Source organism: Limanda limanda, chromosome 6, assembly GCF_963576545.1.
Source record: "Limanda limanda chromosome 6, fLimLim1.1, whole genome shotgun sequence".
Classification (NCBI taxonomy): Eukaryota; Metazoa; Chordata; class Actinopteri; order Pleuronectiformes; family Pleuronectidae; genus Limanda; species Limanda limanda.
In genome coordinates this window covers 14,528,651-14,543,907 of record NC_083641.1, presented here as the reverse complement: position 1 = coordinate 14,543,907, position 15,257 = coordinate 14,528,651, and the positions used below count along the sequence as shown (strand labels likewise).

The window sequence follows — 15,257 nt, the reverse complement described above, 5'->3', positions numbered from 1 at the left end:
TCAAATGAGTCATTGTGACTGTTAAAACATCGTCAGTCAGCTTCATGAAACGAAGGACAGACACTCTGTTTCTGTGTGACTGTATTTCAAACCAAACATTTACATTTGCTCTTCTTCTCTTTCCTTACAGCAACAGTCGAAACAGGAAACCACATCCACTACACGTTCTCCGTTGTCGATGTAAGTTTCCCCCTCACATGCCTTCACACACCATCATTCAAATCCAGCCCACATATTCCTTCTGATCTGAACTTGAGTTCAAAGTTCAAAGCCACCAGAGACTTTCGACATCCCCACTCCGGAAAACCAAGCATGATTGATCCATGTTATACTGGTGTAGCTTTGTTGGATCAAGAACCCTATGTTCCCACATCACACAGCACTGAGGATTCCCTTGCATGTTTAATGTATGGCGGTGATGTTCTTCCTGTACATTAGCATTACACTGGGGGTGGAAGGGTTTACAGACAGGGAATTTATTGGACCAGATATTTGACTGATGGGCACGAGTTTGGGGGACTCATTAGCTGGTGGCTTCAACTGTATTCTGTAGCAACAAGTGATGTAAACTGTGATTGCTAAGTCCACTGGAATAGACTCTTTCTATCAATCTATCCCTCTATACATTTAAAACATTCGTAAATAAAGGAAAGTCATGTGCTACACAAACCAAGGCATAATAATGACAGAAATATCAATCAAAGAAGATGCACTTATTCCTATAACTTTTTGTCCTCTATCTTTTAGGGAATTTTGACAATGAATTTGACCAACGCTGGCTACAAGGACCCAAACAACCTTAAGTTTGAGAAAATTACTGTCCTTGGGGTGCCTACTCCTCCTTTGAACGTCAGTGTGACTCCCATCAGCACTGGATCACGTTACCAATCTTCAAGGGTGTTGCCCAGCACCAGCATACAGTACGATGCTGTCAAGAAGGTAAACTCACACATGCTCGGAGATATGGCCATGCACAAATGTAAAGTTAAAACATTAACCATTAATTCTTTCTTTCCCCTTTTCAAGACAGAAAAGTCTTGTGGGATAGGAAATGTTTACATTGTTGTAACATCAGTATTTTTCGGCAGTTATATGACTTTTTATTACTAAATTACAACTTTATTCTCATAATATTGTGACTTTTTTTACAGTTGATTACAACTTTATTCTCTTAATATTAGGATTTCTTTTCTCTATTAGAATTTCTTTTTCTTTTGTAAAATGACTTTATTTTGTCACCAACCACTTAAATGACGTAATTATTCGTGAGACCTCGGATATTTTTCTCTTTTAAATGGCCTTGATACTCCGTTGTAGGAAGTGTGTAGGCATATGACAGCTAATATCTCTTAAAGCAGGGCTAATGTTTTTTTTATGTTAAACATGTACTATGCATTACTTTGTGTAAGGATTTTATTGAAGAACCTCTTGTGAAGTCTAGATTCTACTGTTTCCCTCCTCAGCTAAACAAATAATGTTCAGCACCTTTCAGTTTATTATTTTGGTCTCTTACAACTTTGTTTCCAGCATCAGGCAGCTCATTGCAGATAAGAACCTCTAAAAGAACGACCATACACTCATGACCTGCACCGGCGGACTGGCATAGCTAGTGACGAGCTAATAAACACAATGGAGCTTTTAGCTGCTAGAGGCTAAATATGTTTTTCCTCAGGTGTTGATGGCCTACCAAGCCAGTAAGTGAGTGAGCATTAGACGTAGATTCATCAAATCCAGTTTCCATTTAGTCTGAAAAATCTTGCTGGTCAAATGCAGGGTGGATGAGTTCTGCGGTGGCTATATCCTTGTAGACTTTTGCCATTTATTTCAATAGGACCAGTGATGAAACCATTCACGTACACCTCAAGGTTAGCCTCTAAGTATAAGGAATGATAACAATTTACATTGGGTGAGGATCATGAGAGCAAAAATGACAAATAGCAATGATTCTACACTACATGCGCAGGGTTATGAACAAAAAGCCATAGTCTATGAAGTGTCAAGAGGTGCAATTAAATAATACCATAGAGGTGTGCTTTGTGTGTGTACAATTGTGAGTAAACGTGTTTATGTGTCTATAGTTGTGCTTGTTTCATCCTCAAGGTCTCTCTAGTCAGACACACAAACCTGCATTTATCAAATGACTCTCAGCGGTAATCATTCCTTCGGGGTGAAGGGTAAATGTGCTGTTAAACCGAAACTCTGCCTTGTCATTTCCATCCGTCTTTATATGCCTTCTCGGTCTGGGCCTTGAACGTAGCTCACAGCTGCCAAACATCATTAGCTCGAAATACGCTCAAACAGAACAATACTTTACAATGCATGGGTCACATTGGCCGCCTGTGTTTTATTTCATTTTTTGACTTGATAGCATAATGTTTTATTACAAATAAGTTCCTTTCTGCAGTGCATGTAAAAAAGGCCTCCCTTTATGCTCCTCATGCCATCTTACTATTACTTCCTTTGTTTTATCTTCTTCCTCGTCTGTGGCCGATCTTGCATTCATTCTAAATCAGGGGCCATAAAGGGGCCACAATTTACACAGAGGGACCGATTATATGTCCAACATCCATGCACCATTCCTGATTCAGTAATTGCTCATTAAAGTCAATCCTCGTTTATTGTTAACTCTATAGCTTTGAGCAAAGCCACAATGTTCAATATAGTTTGAAAATATTTCCTTGTACAAGCATATTGTGTTATTAAAATAAACATTCTTAAAAAATTGTCATATTTAATATAATTTTTAGTAATTGATTACTTTATACAAAATGTTTTTTATATGATTGACAGCCAATCAGATTTCAGCTTGGGCCTGTGCCCCCCCTGGCCCCACCCCTGCATCCGCCCCTGTTCCTCCTCTTCCTGTTCCTTCCCTCTTTTGACTGCCTTTGGATTTCTTTTTTTTTCTTTTAAATAAACTTGTTCTGCTCTTGTGTGTCCTGCATGATGCATTTTTACACAAGAGAACAGTTGAAGCGATTGAAAAAGGACACACCGGATATCCTTTCACCAGGGGGTATTGTACTGTGTATAACTGAACATCTAAAGGACCAGTGCTCTTTGACCAGTTATATAACTGTTAGCTTAACTCTTCAGCTGGACCTTGTATCGATCACACTTGGCTGTAGTCACAAAAACAAACACATACAAGGACGCACACACAGACGTCAGTGCTGTGGTTATAAAAGCTCTAGCAACTGCTGGAATAAACAGACCCTTCTGTTCCTGCCTCCGTGTATTCTTCATGCAAATCTTCCTCAACAACACCAGCTGAGGATGCATCGGATGGTGACTGTAGTGACTGGTGCTTCCATCCCGAGTGAAAGGGGCTCCTCAGGATATGTTGTGAGAATGACTCATAACTCCCAGCAAAGGCTGCGGAAACAGCAAGGGAAATTAACAACTGTGGCTTTATTGATAGCCCACGCAACGTCAAACACACATTCACAAGCAAGCATGTGCTTACTTTAGGTTGTTCGCTCCCTGACAGCTTGAGAGGAAAGTTACCACGGTGGCATCCCCGGATTAATAATAACTGTAGCCTCATGTTCTCTTCTTCTTCTTGTACACTTTCTCACATACACAGGTTATGTTCCTGACCGGCCTCTCCCTGACTTTGGGGGAGACCCACCTGGTGGACTGGGAACTGGAACCCCTGCGCTTTGACTGCCTTCCAGAGGAGAAAGCAGATGAGGCCAAGTGCAAGAACAGAGGCTGCATCTGGACGGTGAGAAGTGACTCTAATATTGTTCCAACACTAAGTGTGTAAACCTGTTTTCTACATTCTGATAATGCCTAAGCTTTCCTTTCTTTCCTCTCTCAGCCAAGCACAACTGCAGGTGTTCCATGGTGCTTCTATCCAAAAGACTTTGGTTACAATATTGGTAAAAAGGTTGAAACCACCTCCGGCATGAAACTTGACATCACTCGCAACACGAAGTACGGGAGCATCGGTCGGCCCGGGTCAGCGGACATTGACACTCTCCGTGTTGAGATCCGTTACCACAGCAGTGACATGCTGCAATTCAAGGTGTGCATGTGTTTGTTTGTGCACCAGTAATTGTGCATCCTCTTACATAGCAGTGTTTGTGTCTCTCTGTGTCTTTCCCTTTTGTTTCTTATCTTCAGTGAACCCATCCCTCTTGCTCCTCATAAGCACACAAATAAATTCTCTGACACCCTAAATTCGCCTTCTTTGTCCAGATCTGGGACCCAGCCACGGATCGTTATGAGGTTCCAGTGCCGCTGTCGGTTCCTGCTGCTCCTGAGACTGATGAGAGCAAGAGGCTTTACAAAGTCATTGTAACTGACAACCCATTCAGCATCCAGGTCATAAGGAAAACTACTGGGACCAAGATGTGAGTAGTTCACTTTATTCAAGAGGGATTGCATTGTTGTTTTTGTGTTCTAGATCTTTCAGCCACCAGGTTTGAATTGATTGTTGTTTCTTGTCATTTGGATAAAATAATAACAGGGATAAAAAAAATATACAAAGTGTTCATAAGAATGATAACATAAAACATAAATTCAATAAAGTCAACAACATTTAAAATGACACAATTCCCCCAAAACTATAAGCGTAACGTTTGTGTGTAGTCTGTTGTTGAAGTGAACAAGTAGCTGTGAGATCAGTTTTTCAAAAGGGATACAACCAAGTGTTTTTTGGGAAGTGACTGGACTAAGGTATATTTAAAGCAGGAGTCAACAAACCCAGAGACTATGAAATAAAGTTAGTTTCATTATTCAGTCGTTTCTTGGTGGTTTTATGTTGTGTTCCCACCAAACCCAAAGCAAGTTTTTGCTGACCAGTATGCAATTTAATGATCTGTAAGCTCGGGGCTGTGCCAGGATCTGTCTCCAGTGAGTTTTGTTTGGCTTTTGCAACATCGGGTCAAATTTTTGCTGAAGTTCAAATATTTCAACTTAAGTGGGTTAAACAAATAACAGGTTTATTTGGGCAGTTAATGTCGCCCAGTGTGAGTGACATGAATGTGCATCTATTTGCGTCTTTGCTTTGACCTTTAAATCTTATTGTCCAAACAATCTGATTCACGTTGGGTGTGAATGCACCATTTTACAGCTCTTTGGTTGTTTTTAAGGTGCCTGTATCTACTACCTCTCTTGTAATTGTGATTATTTCTAAAAATATATTTATGTTATTGGTGACATAATTTTTAGGCAGGAATTTTAGGACTTGTTTCTTAATTGACATGAGACTTTACTGAATGAAGGAATGTCTAACAAGTACATGAATACTTATTGCTAAGCACTATTTAATGCTGCTGTAACCATTAAGGTAAATCCTGCATTACATACCTAGTATAGTTTTGACAAGCACAATACCTTATCATTCCCTTAAAGTAAACGTATTTAAACCATTTATAATAACAAACTTTTTTTCTCTGTGATATTAAGACGATCAGTTTCCTCTTATTCACCAATCAAGATCGAAACAGTCGAGCAATGCGGTGTGTTTTAAAGCAACACAGACTTTATTTTGTAGCTAGGGTTAAAATGTTAACAGTTAGTTAAAGGAATCCCTGCAGTTCCTACAGGTTATTATGCCTATTTGTGTCAAAACATGTTCTGAATAACTGCCTTTGACAATAACCCCCCACCTCTCTCTCTCTCTCTCTCTCTCTCTCTCTCTCTCTCTCTCTCTCTCTCTCTCTCTCTCTCTCTCTCTCTCTCCTCTCTCTATCTCTCTCTCTCTCTCTCTCTCTCTCGCTCTCTCTCGTTCTCGCTCTCCTCATTGATTTTATTCTCTGTCACTTTTCTCAGCTGGGAAACTGGTCCAGGCTTTACTTTCTCAGAAATGTTCATCCAAATATCTACACTACTGTCATCGGAGTACGTCTACGGCTTTGGGGAGACAGAGCATCAGACTTATAGGCACGACCTCAACTATCAAACCTGGGGGATGTTCTCCAAGGACCAACCTCCTGGCGTAAGTACCACACTGAAGCACATCACTTTACACACATACACACACACTTTTGATGGCGCCGTGTCTTTAACATCATATTGTCTAGAGACCGCAGAGTTGACTTGAGAACAACCTTCCTGCATAGTGGGTAAACTTCTCTCCTGCTCACGACACTTTGATGTGGTTTTAGAGTGTCATCATGTTTCCCTACCAGCGTCACGGCAGGACCGGATGAGTTTCCACCTGCATCAGCATATCAAGCCTAATTGCTGAGCTTTGAAGACAGCTCCACAGCGTTCAAACAAATGTTACGGGGCACTCAGAGAGCAAGGGCATTGGAGTTAGGGGGAGAGAAAGTAGGAAAGACATGAAAAGATGAAAATGAGATGAGATTTTTTTTTTTTTAGAGGAGACAGGATAACATGGACTCTGTACTGTATATACAGTACCTGGATGAGACAGCGCTTTAAATAGGAGTACATGAATCATTTTATGTTGGTTTGCTGGATAGTGTGGAACTCATTATAGTCAAATCCTTATTTCCTGAAGTCAGAACACGCAGTCCACTTTTTGCGATAGTAAATGATCTATTAATTGTCATATTGTGTAAACTGTTAGCAGCACTGCTAAATCTGAGGGAGATTATTTGCACAATGTGACTTTAACGTTGCCAGGTTAACAAAAATAAAACTTTCAGACACTCAAATGCTAAAATGTATTTAAATGCAGTTCAATAACACAGCTTAAAACCCCTAGAAATTTACATTATAGAAGGTCAGTGACTAGGAGAGTGTGTGGAGGCTGATAGAGTCTGACGTGCCCATGAGTTTTCCTCGCAGAGCGGTGACATATGAAAGTGGCATGTTTCCCCTGCCACCTTTCTCTCTGCTCCTCATCAACCCGTCTGTCGCGTCCCATCCTCATCCTCATCTGAGCACTGAAGACAATACAGGGACCCACTTAGTAGTTACAGTAGAAACACGTGAAGTCCAAATTCAGTCACTAGCACAAGAAGAAAGATATCGTAGTATTGCTATCGGCCCGAGGAAGTCCATTGGTAACTTTGGTGAGATTTATGTGACATTACACACAACTGATCCTTCAGTCTAAACTTTAAATAAACAGCTCTTTGTTCATCAGCGGTGGTGCAACTGCAGCGTTTTATGGACTGAGACCAGCAACAGGTTGTTACTGGCCATCGCTTAATTGCTGGAGATCACGTTTACAGTTTCAGAAAGAAAGCTGCAATCAGCATCACCACTGGCCAAGCAAACAGCCCGTTCCAAACAGGCAGGTTTGGAACAGGCATTGCACTAGGCATTGGCATAATTACTGAAGCGCATTCATGTTTGCTCAAGCCAGAATCAATGCAAACTGTATTAAACATGCATCTGCAAAAGACAGAGGTATATTCAAATATGATAAAGTGTTACTGATAATGGATACAAAAGAAACAAAAGAGTAAATGAATGCCTTGAGGCACACAAACAGACTGATAAGACGGGCGTTCTAAACCATAAACCTTTGATAAAACATCAGAAGGAGGCTGTAATCAGTGTTAATAAGTGGCCAAGTTGAGTGTGGTAACCACCAACTACAGTCCTATCTTTCCTTTTAATGGTCTGTTTGCTGCACTTAGGTCTTTCTGATTTCGTTATGGCAACCGGCAGCAAATCAAAGCCCCAAATAACCTCACAGCTCTCTGTTGACGTCAAACTGAGGCCAGCTTGAATCCTGGTTTAAAAGTAATGTGTGGGCACAGTTAAGCCCACTGACTATCAGAGGAAATACATACAGATATATATTTCCTTAGAGAATATTATATGGTATATTTTTTTCTTTCATTCGGGGTAACCATTGAATGTTGACAATGTTTGGAGCAAGCCTATTGTAGCATTGTATGTCCTATAAATAAATGCGATGTGAAATGCCCTCTCAGATGTAAAGGAAAATACTCCTGAATAAACACAGTGGCGCACAGGCCGACATTTGCACAAACCACAGAACAGGCCAGCGTTTAAACCAACATGCATCCCGTCCCTCTTTCCCTTTGATTCTCAATCTCATTCTCTTTGCTGCAGAACAAGATGAACTGCTACGGGGTGCATCCCTTCTATATGGGCCTGGAGAGCACCACCGATGCTCACGGTGTGCTGCTTCTCAACAGCAATGCCATGGGTGAGAGATGAGACGCACAAACACAGTCTTGTGCATGTACACATGCACTGCCGTCCACCATATGAGAAGACAAACATTCCACTCATACACGTGCACACAATCCCACTGAATTACATATGAGGTGAGCATTTAGTATAAATGAGTGATGCTGTTTTCCATGTCCTTTGACAGGATTTCTTATATAAGGTCAACACAGTGCATTGAGCAATTTCTACTTATCTCAATTTTGTGTAATGTATTTACATAATGAACACACACACACACACACACACAAACAGCTTTATCTATTCATTTTTTAGCGGCTCGTTTTGTATAAAAGGCCTGAATCTGCCTGTTTGCCAGTTGACATCAAGGTTTTCAAGTTGCAGACAGTTGATCGGCAGTCGTTAATCTCTGTGTGAACTCTTTAACAAATCGAGTCAACAACAACTCTGGCCAACTCCGGCCAATCAGAGCACAGGATGAGGTGAAAGTGGGAAAGGCACATATAGTGTTTATGTATCCCCTGATCTTTTACACTGGGCAAGACTGTAATGTGAGAAATCATGCACTTAACTGGTGTGAGGGACAGGGTCGGGTGGATGGGTTCCGACAGGAAGATGAGGCCCGGGGTGCTCACCATTCTTTACAATATCCACTGAAATATTTCAGCTTGATACACCATGTGAGCAGGGCGAGACAGAAGGATCACCAGCTCTCCCTTAGTCTCTTCTCGGGTGTCTTTTTCTGATTAGAATTACTGTGGGGACCATTCTGGAATTTCTCCTACCTATCTTGTAGTGTGAGACCCCCTCGTCGGCAGTCAGTCATGTTGCATGAACTCACAATGACCGCAAGACTCTTGTGAAAACGTTTTAACTCAAACGACCTCATAAAAGAAATACCAACTTTTTGAAGAATTCAAAACTGTTTTAAGTCGAATATTTTCAGAAAGCACTTTTTCATAAAGAGGATCATACTGTACTATATGTATGCTTCCCCCTTAAATACCACACTGTAAATGGACAACACATGTTAATATGGACTCCTACACTCATATTATTTGAATTCTTACGGGACATTAATGTATTTCCTTTGTGTCCAGACGTAACTTTCCAGCCTACTCCAGCTCTGACCTACCGAACTGTGGGAGGCATCCTGGACTTCTACATTGTCCTGGGACCTACGCCTGAACTCGTGGTGCAGGAGTACACTGCAGTAAGTTTTCTGGTTTGTTTGTGTGTTCGTGTGTGTGTGTGTAGCTGTGTGCATTTGTGTGTGTTTCTGCGCTAATGTGTCTGTGTGGTGTGTGTGTGCATATTTTGTGTCTGGCCGAGGGCTGCTGTTGATGGACTGCAGCAGCTGGGAGTTCCTCGCTTCATTGCGCTCTCTCATTTAGCCAATCTAAACACACACACACACACACTCCCACACACACACACACACAAACGCAATCAAACAAACACTTCATGGACACTGTCCTGTTTTCCAGCTGGAAAAACTTTTTTTGCCAATGTTTTCTGACTTCCTTGTTTGTTTTTCTTCCCAACAGCTGATTGGACGTCCTGTTCTACCCGCCTATTGGTCTCTTGGGTTCCAACTCTGTCGCTATGGTTACAGCAATGACAGCGAGATAGCAGATCTCTATAGAGATATGAAGGCGGCAGGTATACCCTATGTAAGTGCTCAGACAAAGATTTTTTCTTACCACTAAGATGTAACATGTTTTCGCGAATCACTTCTCAACACAGTGTCAAGTAATTCCCTTCTTCTGTGTCAACAGAAAATAATTCTTTGGACGTGAAAAGTCATTAATTTCTTTTTTTTAACATTTATTCATTATAGATATTTTCTAGCTTAAATCTTATAAAAATATATCATTGGTTATTGAAGCAGTTGTGGGCGGCAGAGCATGAACCCCGGTAATTCTGCTCGTTCCGGAAGTAATATAAATAATCCCACAATGAGGACGGGGAAAATTGAATTTGTCAACACAACACCTGGCGTTCTATTGGTAGGGTCGAGGTACTTTGACGAACTTGTTGCTCAAAACAATCCAAGAGCAGAGGATGTTTCTAACACACACATCGTGACTGCGGTGAGATGAGCTGTAAGCACCTGTTTAAGTGTGAGCCCAGGGTTTTGACGGATGCAGAACAAAATCTAAAAGTAAAATCAATAAGTCCTGCACCCAAATTGAAAGACCATGCTCTTGAAAAAAGATAGCATCAAAAAGAAACCCATAAAATATCAACTGTACATCTAATCAAAATGAATTCCACTGTCCTTACCTGCTTTTGCTGAGAGGCTGATGTCATTCAATCAGTGCCGTGGCTCTAGGAATATTTTCATCGCTCATTTCCAAGCGGATGCAATCTGATTGCTTCCTCTTGTTCGCTGTTCATGCACTCAGTGGAATAGACAGAGCCAAATCCAACACAGTATCTACCAATATTTTCCATTCTGGTTCACTGTGTGTGGACAATAACTACATCAAACCAAATTAGATCAAAGTTACTAGGATAAAGCAAAATGGAGGCATTAACTTAATGAAGAACAGTGAGTATGTCTCTTTCAACCTAATGAGATGTGACCTCTAATCTTATTTGAAATCCATTCCATTGTAGCTCCCTCAGCCTCGAGACATCTCCGATTTTGTGAGAGAAACAGTAACTCTCTTTGACAGCGACAGTCAGATTTGAATAGCATTTTACAAAACAGTTTTTCACTTAAAAAAATAAAAAGTAATATTTAGTCTGCGAGAGCACTGCGTCTATCCTTCAAAGGATGGGATTCCTGTTTTTACATCAGACAAGATGTCCGATGTAAAATCAGGAATCCCATCCTTTGAAGAATTTATATTGATTATCAAATGATCGCCTGAATATGCTTCCACAAAGCCGTAACCTGCAAGGAGCTGACGTCAGCCATAAAGAATCCTGCATCATTAACTGGAGTGAAAAAGGCCGAACATGCAGCTACTAACAGAGGCTACACATCACGTGGCTTTACAGAGTGATCAACCTTAAACTGCCGCAGATGAAGTTTTGATCTCAGATAATAGACATAAGAGCCACAAGCAAATGAAAAGTGTCACTTTTCTCAAACTGTATCTCATGTGTAACCTGCCGTTTATGACAAACTTATCATATTAACATGTATGTAATCAGGAATCGGACAAAATGTGCGATTATTTTTCTTAACTTAGTGACAAGAAAGTTGTTATACGGCGCACACATTTTTGTTTTTGTGCTGAAAACTAAACATTCATGCTGGTTTTAAACTCACATTTATAGTCACATACCACAAACCATCTTGGACTTTTCAGGGCCTAAACTTACTTTGAGTCCACCATTTGATATTTCTCTACGTTATGACATTTATATATATATATATTTGAAAAAATTAACATCATTTAACCAAAGGCCCTTTGCCACTAGCGGCTACTCGGGACGGGGAATCTGGACAGCTGCGCTTATTTTCAAATCTAATTTCCAATCAAATTTTTAAACTTCCAGGTAGAATCACTTCAGCCAAAACTTAAGGGTGAAATTATGCTTTAATATTAATACAAGTGATTCCTTGATTTGGTGATTGATTAACTAATCACATCCACATTTGTTTCCAGCTCTGTAAAGTTCTGAGATCTGAATATACAGCAAATAGTAATCATGGTACTATAGTGACATGTATCATCGAATTACTCACTGTGATATGGTCATAAGGCACAAAGGCTGGGGTATTCTATGGAAAAATATTGCCTCTTTTAAATAAATTAAAGTTGTTTTACATTTCACACTTATTCTGATTATTTGAGTTGTATGTCCTACAGGATGTGCAGTACGCAGACATTGACTACATGGATCGTCAGCTCAACTTTGTCCTGGACCCAGAGTTTAAAAACCTGCCTGCCCTGGTTGACACAATGAGAGGAGAAGGCATGAGGTTCATCTTCATTCTGGTAATGTTCTTGTGTCATAAAGAACAGATATAGTCACATGATTGGTGCAACCATAGTGTAAATGTTCTATAGCGATTTTAAACGTCAGATTTTTACAGTATATCTCTACATATTTAATGTTTATCGCTTCATTGCTCGACATCTCCTTTCACTTCATACACAAGCATTGTGTGTGTTTTACTCCAGGATCCAGCCATTTCAGGCAACGAGACAAAACCTTATCCTGCCTTTACGAGAGGTTTAGAAGCGGATGTCTTCATCAAGTGGCCCAAACACCTCAGTGATGATATCGTGTGGGGGAAGGTAAGAGGGAGTGGATGAACAAACTAACAACTGGAAAAAAACAATTGCATGCCTTGATAAAGAGAAACTGAGAATGTCACAATCTTTTTGCATTATGTGTGGTGATACGATTTCTAATTTTCCTTTGCAGGTCTGGCCAGATTTCCCTAATGTCACTGTTGATGAATCTTTGGACTGGGATACACAAGTAGAGGTACACTTACATTTTAATTTCATTAACAGAGAATATACCCAAGCCTCTGCTTTTGAAAGAATGCCTTAACATTCCAACTACCAATAGGCTACACATTATCTGTGTCCCAATTAAGGGGCTGCCTCCTTCAGGGGATGCGGCCAACGCAGCCCACAATAGAGTCTGCCTTCGTGGGCCATGTATTCTGTGTAGGCTGTATTTAGATGAGAGGGTCTGGTCTACAGAGGATTTACAATTAGTGTCACCGGATTGTCCCGTTATTACCGTTGCATTGTTAGTTACTTAGAGCCGGTGATAGCTAGGTCATTAGCTTCGTCGGTGGTAAGCAATAAATCCTGGTATAGATTGGCCCGAGTATGATCCACTCGTTGGATCCTTTGTTGCCCAGGAATGGAATGAGGAATTTGTCGGCAGCGTTTGAAGGCGCCTTCCCAAAAGCACAACTTAGTCACGCCGCTATGACGCAATCGGTTTTTACAGCCTCCAAAGGATGCAGCCCCTGCATCGAAACACATCTATTATCTAAAATTGCCCCTCATGCCATAATTAAGGAAATGCAGTGTAGACAATTAGAATAAATTAGATAATTCAGTTTCCAGCATTTGATTTCCTGATGTTTTTAATTGTCATTATCATTTGATTTCCAGCGCTTCAGGTCATACACAGCTTTCCCTGACTTCTTCCGCAACACAACGGCAGCATGGTGGCAACAGGAAATCAAGGATTTCTATGAGGGCACAATGAAGTTTGACGGCATCTGGATTGTAAGTGAAAGAAAGAGAAACTTCAGATGAACTGAGTTCCACTCTCATTCTGCCTGATATTTGTTTCTATAATCTGTTGTAATTTGTAGGACATGAATGAACCTGCCAGTTTTGTCCATGGCACAGTTGGAGGGAAGTGTCTCGGTGACCCACTTCTAGAGAACCCCCCGTATATGCCACGTAAGACACACACAGCACTATCCTTGTGAGAATGTTTACATAGTGACCACATTGTCAGAGGTGTGACTTTAATGGTGTGTGTGTGTTTGTGCGTTTCCTTCCAAAAGCCTTGGAGTCGAAACATCTTGGCTTGAACCACAAGACTCTTTGCATGAACAGCGAGCAGATTCTCAGTGATGGGAAGAAGGTCAGACACTACGATGTCCACAACCTGTATGGCTGGTCCCACACCAAGCCTACCTATGAGTAAGCAAATATATATTTATATTCATATTTGTGCACTGTTTTTCCGTGTAAAGATGTGTGTTTCTACTCAAATAACCCCTGCTTGTGCTCAGGTTTGCTCTGCTTGTGTTGGGCACGCACACTCACATTTACTGCGCATCAGCTCTTCTTTTTCTTTTGAAGCTGGAGTAAATGAATATGTGTGAGCAGGGGCTATTTGAGTGGAAGTGCAATAACATACCGTATAATGTTGTTATTCTGTACTTACCAACTTTACCTCAGCAAATAAATGATTTCCTTGTAAGAAGACATATTTATTCTTTATTCAAAAATTGTGTTAAGAAAGTATAATCAGTTATTATTTTGTATTGTGTTTCTGCTAACAGCAGCAAACAGGATACATATGTGTTGCCCAGACAACATTGGAAAAATGCTAATTATTTTAATTATCGCAATCCTACATAATCAGCCTACAGATGAAGTGAAGTTGAGGAGAAAACACATTCAGGAAGGAAATGCAGCCACAGGAAATGTGTGGCTGATATCTTCCAGTTATCCACAGAAATATGGTCTCATCAAATCTTTATCGTAATAATTACCAATGTGAAACTTCATCGGTCCTCACAGTGAAATTATCTTCTTACCACAGGGGAGCTAGACTGCAGATTTATCTACCCATGAGCCGCAGAATGCTTAGCACCATCGGCACTTGAGCCCAGTTGGGTTTAGGAATGATTTCATTTTAGCACCATGTTGAATTTAACAATCACAATTAATTGGCTAATTTGCTTCTGAAATGAATGTACTTTACTTAAGAGGAAATGAGAGGCTTTTATACGCTGCCTGTTGCCAGTTTGTGAGTTTGAATCTCTGTCTTCCTGCACAGTGCCTTGCTGAATGTGACAGGCAAAAGAGGCATAGTGGTGACGAGGTCCACTTACCCCTCCAGTGGAAAATGGGCTGGACATTGGCTGGGAGACAATAATGCCAGCTGGGACCAGCTGTACAAATCCATTATAGGTATGTACAGAGATTAACATGTACAAATGTCCTTTCTAAATTTGTCGAAAAAGTTGATATTTTGTACTTTTGTACTTGCAAACAGTAAGGATGAAGACTTACTGTTTGCATTCTGTGTTTTTTCTTTTAATCTTCAACGCCTTTTCTTTTTATTACTTGTTCTTATTTTGTATAAAAAAATATATTTTATGGAGATAAAGTAAGATTAGGTATTTTTACTGATATTTGATTATATTTTTACAAGAGAGGTCGAGAGACAAGAACAAGACGGTTTCAACAGTAAAAGTAATGAACAGACAAACATAAATGTATAACACATAAACTTGATCCTATAAAACTGCACACAGACAACCTAGACTCAAGAAATTGTACCACAACTTTGAACACACTGAGCATTACTAGGTTTGAAGTTGAAAATCAGTCACTTATCAGTAACTTATTCCCAGCATTAGGTACCGAAAATTTAACAGCTTTCTTTGCCTATTCAGTTCGGGCTTTGGGAAAAACTAAATAGCAAAATGTCCATTG

At 40.3% G+C, this 15,257-nt stretch overlaps 1 protein-coding gene across 1 annotated transcript in view; it reads left to right on the top strand.

The window, feature by feature from the left end:
- si (sucrase-isomaltase) overlaps positions 1 to 15,257 on the top strand; it is a 68,575-nt gene that overhangs the window by 34,063 nt on the left and 19,255 nt on the right. Inside the window, exons 22-37 of the mRNA XM_061072760.1 lie at positions 131 to 180; positions 748 to 939; positions 3,587 to 3,727; positions 3,824 to 4,030; positions 4,204 to 4,358; positions 5,782 to 5,947; positions 8,008 to 8,104; positions 9,189 to 9,301; positions 9,636 to 9,761; positions 11,916 to 12,044; positions 12,231 to 12,347; positions 12,478 to 12,540; positions 13,188 to 13,304; positions 13,394 to 13,484; positions 13,592 to 13,730; positions 14,596 to 14,729. Of these exons, the coding sequence (XP_060928743.1) occupies positions 131 to 180; positions 748 to 939; positions 3,587 to 3,727; positions 3,824 to 4,030; positions 4,204 to 4,358; positions 5,782 to 5,947; positions 8,008 to 8,104; positions 9,189 to 9,301; positions 9,636 to 9,761; positions 11,916 to 12,044; positions 12,231 to 12,347; positions 12,478 to 12,540; positions 13,188 to 13,304; positions 13,394 to 13,484; positions 13,592 to 13,730; positions 14,596 to 14,729 (2,037 nt within the window). The remainder of the gene's footprint in view (positions 1 to 130; positions 181 to 747; positions 940 to 3,586; positions 3,728 to 3,823; positions 4,031 to 4,203; positions 4,359 to 5,781; positions 5,948 to 8,007; positions 8,105 to 9,188; positions 9,302 to 9,635; positions 9,762 to 11,915; positions 12,045 to 12,230; positions 12,348 to 12,477; positions 12,541 to 13,187; positions 13,305 to 13,393; positions 13,485 to 13,591; positions 13,731 to 14,595; positions 14,730 to 15,257) is intronic.